We start from the raw sequence: 11,031 nt of genomic DNA, 5'->3' as shown, positions 1-11,031 counted from the left end.
TTTACTGTCGGAAACAAAAATCTGCCGGTAATGATTTGACCTGACGAATTCTATACCAAAACCGTCAATAAATCCATTGATAAAGCCGACGCTAATGTGCAACGCTGAATCCGACAGTATTCAACGTATTTCTTGTAGTGTTAATTTGATCATGTCACACAAAATATACGTTATAAATTAAATTCACTTGGATTCATTTTCATATAATCACCATATATATATATATATATATATATATATATATATATATATATATATATATGATTCAACGAGGACTCTTAAAATAAAGAGTAAAGTGAGAAATAAAGTTATGAAGATTTACGCTTCGAACAAATAATTCCTAAAGAAAAAAATACCAATAAAATCCTCAAAGATAGCAAATATAGACGCATTATCTTCAAATTTACCCCTATGATTCGGGTAGAAAGTTTTAATTTAAACTATCGTGAAAGATTTTACTGGTATTTTTTTTCAAGAATTAATCTGTTTGAAAATAAATTTTCAGTTATTTATGTCACTTTATTCTAAAATAAAATTTCTATTCATAGTGATTTCAAACACTTATTAGCTTTAGACTTGTAGTAATCCATACCTATCCTTTTAATTACAAAAAAAATAATGGTAGCTATTTATTTTAAAAAGAAATCTACACAAAAAATTAATCACCAAGTCATTAATTATTATGTATTTGTATGTGTGTGTATGTATATATATGATTTTCTTTTCGTATTCCAACCTAGATAACTCAAGATCGTGGACAAAAAAAAAAGATTAGACCATTTTAAGGAAGTCCAATAAACTTGCTTATCCAATCCAACAAGACCATAGGTCCTGTCATTTGACTTGTCTGGAGTGTAGGTTTCGTGACCCACGTCTAACCCAATTTGCGTGGCAAGTAAAAACTTGGCACCCCATTACTTTTGAAGATATCTACAAATTTAGTAATCACTCTTTTGTGGAAAAATTCTCTAGATATCAATGGAATAACCACTACCAAAAAAGAGAAGATTCTGCAATGTTGGTTAAGTCATCACTTCCTCTATAAATACCTCATCAATCGTAGGTATTTTTCAATCCCAACTCATATAAACATGTATGAAATTCTTGCTAACTTAAGTATCAGAGTCTCTTACAGGTACTCGCTATCATCTGTTCAAGGACGTCGAACAACTTCACCACTCCAGTCAATAAGTTGGAGCTTTCATTTAAAGGAGTCTCGACCTCATAGTAAGATAATCAAACTTGCAATAGATCAATAGTTCAAATTATTAATAATAGTATAATATTCAGATACTAAATACTTATTTCTATATGTGGTGGCCAATTAATAATTTACTTTTGGTATACACATAACATGATTGATTTTTTTTTGAACTGTAGGGTAAATTACATAGATAGTTTCATTAAGAATCAAAATTAAGCAAATATCCAAAATTGAATTTGGGTACATGCATATCTCGTTTGACCCTCTATGTAAATCAAATCAATTAGATTCAATTTAGTATGTATATGTTGTACCAGTAGTAAATCGACTTAACTTGATTCGATTTAGTACTGTACAACATATACATACTAAATCGAATTAACTTGATTCGATTGACTTCTAATACAGATTATTATCGTTTATTTATTATTCACTAACTTTAAAACATAAATGTCAATAAGAAAATACTCCATTTATATTCAAATAAAATATTAAAAAATCAAAATGAATAATAATAGAAATTCAAATTTTGTATTTTAGTTCGAATTTCAAAAAATCTACATTTTTACAAACTTATAAATTCAAAATGGAACAATAAACGATTTCTAAACAAACATTAAAAATAATCTTTTGACTCATTAACATATAAAGAATAATTACCAGGACATTTGATGTTGAAAAAGTTAATATAACGTATATCCCTCCAATACTATAAGAAAAACACTGAGTACCGTCGGATTCATTGAATAAATATGACGGTAACTAGTTTACCGTCATATTGAATTTGATGGTATGATTGACGCCAGAAAATGTTTACCAGTGGATTATTTCATCTGACGCTAATTATCGGCAGACTTTTCGTCGAATTTTTAATGAATTTGTTCAGATTAAGTTACTGATTATCGTCGGATTATTCCGACGATAACTTTGACATCATATTATTTATTTTGGCGCCCAATTACCGTCAGATTTTTTTGTTAGTAAATTTTACGGTAGATTTTTTCACAATAAAGCCACAATTTAGTAGTCAAATTGGAATTCTTGTTAACAAAATTAGGGCAAAAATTCAAAATTACCAGATATCAACTAATGATTTTATTAAATATCAATTGTCTGAATATAATAAAAAGTCACAGAAGTAGAATACAATGAAATAGACATAAATAAATTAAAATCCTAGATCCTACAGATCGCAGTAATCGTTGCCATCGTCTTCCCCCTGCTGACGCGGCAGAGTAGGTGCTGATGTCGGTGCCCTGCTAGCAGTACCGTCACTACCTCTAGTGTACATCTGCTTGTTGTACACCTCTATCAGCTCTCACAAACACTCTAGTCGCTCTAGTTTCTCCGTCATCTGAGTCAATGGCTATTGTGTCTCCCATGCATGCAAGAAGCTCGTTGTACCACTGCTCAGACTGCTAGCTTGTTGGTGAAGCTTCTTTTTGAGCTTCTGCACGTCTTCCCTCTAGTCGACAACTTTCTCGAGATCGGCAGGGCTTGTGGCAGAGGCAGAGGCAGATGAAGCCTCCAATGCAGAGGTGCGGAGGCCGCTAGCGAAAAACGTCCCCAACCTAAAGCGGCATTTATTGTGAGGCTCAAAGGCAGTCTCGCGCCAGACGCTATCAAGATCTACCACTGGGGTATCAGAGCGGCGGTCGTCGTTCCCACTAGGCGGCTAAGATTGCTAGGTCACGGCCTCCAATCTCTACGTGTAGTCCTCCTGTGTAACACACGTTGTGATTAGGATAACACTTAATTAAGTTTAAACTGAATAAATTTCAAACTTAGAATTAATTGTAACTTACATAATGAGCCGCAAATCGCTCATTAGCAAATATCCCCTTGTTGGCCTTCTACGTACTTGAAGGTCTCCGCCAGTGTTGCTTCATGATCGAACGGCTTAGACTACACATATTGAAATTAACCAATAAAATAAATCAAGAGACAAATAATTCAAGTAATAATTAGGAAACATTAGCAAACTACTTACCATCCTGCTTTTCGTCTTCATGAAAGTCGCCGACCCACCCATATACTTCGACGACCCCGGCGAAGCCCTGTTAGCAATGTTCATTAGACGACAACACTTGGATCCCTCATCAGTTCAAAAATAGCCTTCCAATTCCTTCTTGATAGATGGACAGATCTAGATCATAAGGTGGTCGCACCCGTGATGAACATCGCTCATCATCTGCTAAAGTCCTTTAACTATTGGTGGTCATAGATCTTCCTGATCATGAGATCATGTTCTATTTCCCATATAAATTTCAATACACAAAGTGATTCAACAACATTAGTTAGTTGAAATAAAATAAAGCTCAAACACAGTTAATTCAACAATATTGGGTTCTTACCACCCACTTCTAAAACCATCGCTCTCTGGTCTCAGCAGGGATCTTTGTGTAGCTCGGCCATGGGTGGTCGTACTTTGACTTAATCACCTCAGAGATCTTCTATGTACATACATTATTGTTTGGTACAAATCTATCAATGAAAAAACTTAAGATTAACAGACACATAAAAATACACACACACACACACAGACACAAACCTTATTCGTATAAAGGACATTAAAATAGTAACTAATACCTCACGCCTGCATGCCATAAGGCCAAATTTTCATGCGTTTGACGGGCGGTGGTGGAGGGAGATCATATTGGGACGTATTAGACGAGTCATCCACCGTGGGCTCTATCACTGGATCTGTAGGGGGCATAGCAGAAGAAGGCATGTAGTTCGAGTTCGGGACCATGATGAACTGTTGGTCCACTGGACCCGCCTGTGATGTTACATGAGTCGACGAGATAGTCGGGGTAGAGGGCGATGACTGAGTAGTCCTTGAAGATTCGGTGGAAACCCTCCCTCTACCACGACCAGGAGACCCACTTGATCTACCTCTGCTACCTGTCGTTATATCTGCAAAGAGAATATATTATCAACACTAATCAACATATATACTACACAAATCATTCAATATTTATATTATTTAAAAAAAATAGACATAACCTCCCCTAAAATTTGACATATATCCACCTTTACGATTCCCACAAATCTAACCAATCTCAATCCACAGCATCAGTCAAAACTCAATTAAATTCATAACAATTAAACTCAATTAAACAAAAAGCCTTCATGATTCAAATCCAAAGCAATAATCCTTAATCTCTTGAAAGATGAAAATATAATATGCAAGCTAAAGGACCAAAATCTTACACCTTAGAGTGATAAATAATTCTTGAACATGACTAATTTAAAATTAGCAAATTAGCAATTCAATCTACAGAGATGTGCCTAACAAGTTATTTAAACTTGTAATGATCTATATCACATGAAAACTCATTATTAAACACAATTGAATTGTAATATGATTAGATTTGTGCAAAATGAGAATTCAACTATTTTTTGATAATGGCCAACCAAAAATTATAGTTAAAAAAAGTTTTATTTTAATTTTATAATTTATAGATCAAATAACAAAAAAATTATCAAAAACACAAACAACAAATAATGAATATACTAATATTATAACCAAATTTGCATGTTTATATCTCGTGGTTTATACTAATTTTTTCTTAATATAACTATTTTTATTTGATACCTTTACATAAAAACCCATCAATTTTTTCAAATAACTAAAGTCGTATTCCTAGAGCAAACCATTTCTTTTCTTATATTAAATTTATAATTAATATAAATACAATGAAATAGCATACCTTATTATCATACTATTACCAATAATATTGAATAATTAATTAGGTTGCTACAAAATCCTAAAGTAATAAAATCCAAACCCTAAACTCAATTTCATAGAAATTAATTCCAAATCCTACACCCAATTTCACAGTAACATAATTTAAACTCTAAACCCTAAATCCACAGAAATTTGTTCAATTTGTTCATAAACATATATTAAAACCAATTTCACAACAAAATCTAAACATTAATGGTAGAAACGGCCAACTTACTTGAAATGGAGGAGGTGGTCGATGGCGTAGTAGACTCCTCGTTGCGGTGGCAAGGCGGTACAGATTCTACACGGAGTAGAGGCACGACTTGAGGAGATAGAGTAGAGGAGGGACACGACGACGGGAGGAGGCATCGACAGCAGTAGTGCTGACAGAGCGGCGGGAAAGGAGATGGGGAGAGAGAGAGTGCGAGAAGAGAGGGTAGAGAGAGAGAGAGGGGAGTTTTCGAAATGAAAGGGGGAGAGGATTCGTGTTTTGAATTTTAGGGCTCCTTACCATCGGATTTACCAGTAGATAAATTCGACGGTAACACATTTCGGTCACAAAAACGCAGCGTGGCACTAAAATGGGTTTACCGGTGGATTTTTTCGCCGGTAAATCTCACGCTACATTTTGCATCTATTTTCCCATTTTCCTCCAACTATTATCGGTGAATTTACCATCGGAAATAAAAATTCGCCGGTAATGATTTGACTTGTCAAATTTCGCATGAAAACCATCCATAAATCTGTCGGTAAAGTGCATGCTAATGTGTGATGCTAAATCCGACAGTACTTAGTATTTTTCTTGTAGTGCAAGGTGGTACAAGAGATAAAATTTGAATTTTTTCAGAATAAAAAATAACAGATAGTTATACAATACAAAAAGACTAACTATATTTATATAATATGAAATCTGTGAGACAACTAAAATATTATAATAATTAAATTACCATTTAATTTGTGACATTAAGGGTAGAACAAACGCTATACTTTATATTAACTTTTTCAATATAAAAAATTCCGGTAATGATTATTTAGATATTAATGAGTCAAATGATGATTTTTAACAAATTTTTAAAAATTATTTATTATTCCGTTTTGAATTTATAAATTTATAAAAATATAGATTTTTTTCTAGAATTTAAACTAAAACACAAAATTTGAATTTCTATTTTTATTCGTTTTGATTTTTTTATATTTTATTTGACTCCAAATGAAAAAACATTTTCTTATTAACTATATATATATATATATATATATATATATATATATAATAAATCAAATCAAGTTAATTTGATTTACTACTAGTATAATATATACATACTAAATCGAATCTAATTGCTTCGATTTACATTAAAAAAAGTATAAATAGAATTTATTTAATTCAATTTACATAAAAAGTTAAATAAGATATACATGTAACTAAATTTAATTTAAGTAACTAAATTTAATTTAAGACATCTGCATCATTTTAATTCTCAATCAATTTATCTATGTAATTATCCTTAATTGTATGTAAGCTCTTAAATTAAAATAATCTTCTTAACAAACTATTTAATAATAAATTTAATTAAAAAATTGTTATCAAAGAGGTCTTGACGCTACCCTTTAAACATTTGAAACTCTTTTAATGGTGTTCTTAACCCTAAGGGTTTATTATTGTTAGCGAGACTATTCGCGTGCATATTGCTAGTTAAAAAAAGAGTACATTTTCTTCGGTTCTTTTTTTTTAATTAACATTTTTTATTTTAATATAAATTATTTACACATACTTTTAAAATTTTATAATAAATACAAAAGTAAACAATCCAAACATATATTTTCTCTTCCTTCTCTTTTTCAATCAAGACAAGAACTAACGTTGCAATGATAATGTCTCGGTTTCATGAAGAATGACTTTATTATTATTTTTTGGGTTTATGTTCAATTAATTGATTTTTTTTTTGAAAAATATATAGAATTTAAGTTTTTAATATATCAATCATGTATTTATTAAAATAAAAAATGTAAAAACTTTTATTATACAATAATTTTAACGAGTGCATCTAGAACACTAAAAACACATATTACCTTTTTTGGGTAGTTTGGTGTATGTGATTGGAAAGGAACCTCACTATGCTTCACCATAAAAATCATAATTGGGAGAATGTATTTTTCTTAATAAAATTTTAGAGTTGAATTTTGGTAGAATTGATGGTTCATTTAGTTCTCATAATCATTTTGTCTGTGACATTCTAATTTGGCATAAAACTAAATCAAAGTGCAGTGGCCATTAGTCTCTTAATACTGATGATTCCGCTATTTCAGGATTCTTATTAATTACGGGTCTTACTCTTGTCTTAATGCGAGCTCGATGAGATTATGGCTTTGCTTTTTTAAATGCGCTATCTGTTTTTTTTTTTAAATATTTGAAAAACAAAAAAATCAATTTAAGCTAATTCAATTTTTTATTTTATATTTATTAATTATTATTAAAATAAATAAATAATTTTAAATATAATGAATATGTAATTATAAATAAGATAACTATGTGTTATTAGTTCTTTAACATTATTCTTTTCTTTCATCTGGTGTGTTTACTATTGGCCAAAGAAAAATAAAAACTAAAAATCAAATTAGAGAGGACTGAAAAAAAAAAGTAAAGAGAGATTTAAATTTTTATAGTCATATAATAATATATTTAAAACTCCTAAAGAGAAAACAAAATCTAATTAAAAAGTAAAACAGTGTAAAAATGTCAAGACTATTAATGAACACAAATTTAAGAAGGTCATATTAATATTATAGTGTAGAGCATTATTGTTCAATAAAAAATTCATTTTGTCTTTTTATATTAGAGAAAAATATAATAAGAGGTAAAATATCAACGGGCATGCAAGACACCAGCAACACCATGCAAGATAAAAATTCATTTTGTCTTTTTATAATTATTTTCAGTGGAAATTCGGGATTCTACGGCTGATTTTTTTAGATATGATATTGGGGTGTGAGTTATGCTGGAATATGATGATTATGGGTGATTTACACTGTTATGACGGCGTTGATTTTTTGGAATTTTGGGGGAAGAAATCGGAGGCACCGATTTGAAGTAGGGGAAAATCGGTACCACCGATTTGTGTGAGTGAGAGGTGAAATCGGTGCCACCGATTTGAGGTAGGGCGAGGCTGATGAGTATTAAATCGGTGCCACCGATTTGTGGGTGCTGGAATTTTATTTTAAACCGGGGTGCACCAATCGGACTCACCGATTTGGGTGTGTAGCGGTCGGTCCCTCCGATTTGCCCTTAGTCAACACAAAAAGCGGATGGTGGTATCACAGAAGCCCCATTTCTTCCTCGTCCGCTAATGTTCATCCTCTTCTCCTCTCTTCTCTTCTCTGATTCTTCTCTTTTATTTTTGTAAAAGAAATTCCTGTGAGACTGAGAATAGTTAGTGTTATGGATGATAGAGTTGTATTGAAGATTTATTATTACGGACAGATCTTATTACAAACATATGAGGGAGTTCAATTTGTGTGTGAAAATCCATTAGATGTTGTTATTCCATTCACATTGTCATTTGAGGAGTTGAAAGGTGTGATTTGTGAGAAGATATGCACTCAAAGATGTAGGAGGATATCGTGTATTTTGTACAGGTATCCTTTACCTGTGTTTGGTGGGTTTGTTCAATTTCAGACTAAGTATGTGATGGACGAAGCGAGTATGCAGGAAATGTTTTCAATGTACATGGAAAATCGCCACCGAATGTCATGCATCGAGTTATATATTGAGTTTGAGCAATCTGAAGCGGACCGTAACATTGAATTGGAAGATTATAATAGTGAAAGCGAAGATGAATTTGAAAGTAAATATGAGATCGTCGGTCCAGGTGAGGACGAAGAAGCAGCTGGCGGCGCCATAACGCAGATGTGGCGGAAGTTGCAAATGCACTAGCAAACCCGCATCCGTTTCAAGAGCCTTCTTTCATGCGGTCGTTGGATTTGGAGGCTATGCACGCACCGGAGTTTCCGCAATATATGAATCCAGGTGCGTAAACCTAGGTAGCTACGTGAATCTCTGAAGTAGCAGATCGATAAGTCAGATGAGTAATGTATGTGATATGTGACCAGGCATTTGTGACCATAGCGTTTGATTTTTTTATTAATTAATAGTTCTTTGTTGTGAATGATATTTAGTTGTTGTTTACGTAGATGGAATAGCGAAAAATAAGACTATAACGATCTTACCTAGTAAAGTATGTTTATTAATTGAGTTGTAATGAAAGACTTCTTACTGAGTACATAATGAAGCATTTATTACTTTTGATGTATGCAGCCCCTCCTGTTGTGGCGGATGGTGAGTTCACAGTGGGGATGGAATTCAGCTCAAGGGAGGCAGTAATCAAGGCAATGAAAGATTATACCATCCGGAGAGGTGTGGACTATCGGGTATATGAGTCGGAACCGACAACATTCTATGCCAAATGTATAGAATATGGGAATGGTTGTGACTGGTTGATCAGGGTAACCAAAATGCAGAAGAAGTACTGTTGGGAGATAAGGAGGTACAATGGAAGTCATACTTGTACCAGGTCTACTATTTCTCAAGACCATTCGAAGTTGGATTCTAAGACAGTTGCAGAAGCAATAAAGCCGTTGGTAAAGGTTGACCCGTCTATAAAGGTGAAATCAGTAATTGCTGATATCCAGTCAAAGTTTAACTACACCATCAGTTATCGCAAGGCTTGGTTAGCAAAGCAGCAGGCGGTCGAATCAATTTTTGAAAGTTGGGAAGCATCGTATGAAGCTTTGCCGATATGGTTTGAGGCCATGTGCCACAACAAGCCATCAGCAGTGGTTCACTTTGAAACAATGCCAGCTTACCAGGGGGATGATTTAGTTCCTGATATACGTGTTCTACATAGAGTCTTCTGGAGTTATTACCCCTGTATAAGGGCCTTCAGACACTGCAAGCCAGTGGTGCAGGTGGACGGGACTCATTTGTATGGAAAATATAAGGGTTGTTTATTGGTTGCAGTCTCACAAGATGGTAATAACAACATCGTGCCTATTGCATTTGCCATAGTGGAGGGAGAGACTTCTGGTGCATGGCACTTTTTTCTGAGCAACCTGCGTCAACATGTGGTGACCCGTGATGGTGTCGGACTAATCTCCGATCGACACGATTTGATTAGGTCAGCTATTGAACGAAGTAATGGGGCGTGGTCTCCTTCAAGAGCTTTCCATATGTTTTGTATCCGGCATATTGAGTCCAACTTCTTGAGGAAGTTCAAAGCACCTTACTTGCAGAAGCTTATCGTCAACATTGGTAAGTTTGTATAGAATGAACTTTGAATTTATTGTAAGTACGATCAAATAGAATGGTGTTCATAGTTGACTGAATGTTTTTCATAGGATACTCGAGGACGACCAGGGAGTACCAGATGCGCTATGAACGATTAAAGGAACGGGGTGAGGCTTACACCAATTGGTTTGATTGGATCTCTCGTGAGCAGTATGCTTTGGCATTTGATGGTGGTTACCGATGGGGTCATATGACCACCAATCTTGTGGAATGTATCAACTCCATCTTAAAGAGTGCACGCAATCTCCCAGTCACTGCACTTGTTAAGGCGGCATTTTACAGATTGAATGAGTTGTTCACTAGGAAAAGAGCTGAGGCTGAAGCCCGAATCAGTGCTGGACTTGTATTCTCTGAGATGGTGACAACCAAGCTGAATGCAAATCAACGAGCATCAGGTAACATACAGGTTAGCTGTTTTGATAGAGAAAATGAAGTCTTCGAAGTACGCGAGATGCCTAGTGGGGTTGAGTATGCAGGAAATTGTTAGCTGTTTGCAATTGGAAACACTCGGGGATTGCCAGGAATCGGCGCTAGAAATGGTAGCCGGATCCAAGCCCAACTGACCAACAGTGTCAGTGGACCGTCCATCTCCTTGCAGTCGACACGAGTTGCCCTACACAATGATCTATACAAGTGTGCCAGGCATGCCGAACCCCAACTAAACTATATGATCCCACCGAAGTTGCGGAGCAAAGGTAAAAATTTCCAGTGCACCCCTGCACCCGACTTATCTGCAAACAGAATTTTTCCAAATAACAA

The 11,031-nt window shown here is 34.2% G+C and overlaps 1 protein-coding gene across 1 annotated transcript; it reads left to right on the top strand.

Moving 5' to 3' along the window:
* The first annotated feature begins 8,894 nt into the window (after positions 1 to 8,894).
* Positions 8,895 to 10,759, top strand: LOC130966852 (uncharacterized). Its single transcript, XM_057891676.1, has 3 exons — positions 8,895 to 8,955; positions 9,244 to 10,236; positions 10,323 to 10,759. The coding sequence occupies exons 1-3, from the start codon at positions 8,895 to 8,897 to the stop codon at positions 10,757 to 10,759; spliced, it is 1,491 nt and encodes a 496-aa protein (XP_057747659.1).
* The last annotated feature ends 272 nt before the right edge of the window (positions 10,760 to 11,031 follow it).

Source organism: Arachis stenosperma, chromosome 3 (assembly GCF_014773155.1).
Source record: "Arachis stenosperma cultivar V10309 chromosome 3, arast.V10309.gnm1.PFL2, whole genome shotgun sequence".
In the NCBI taxonomy this organism is placed as follows: domain Eukaryota; kingdom Viridiplantae; phylum Streptophyta; class Magnoliopsida; order Fabales; family Fabaceae; genus Arachis; species Arachis stenosperma.
This window is presented reverse-complemented; position numbering and strand designations above follow the sequence as displayed.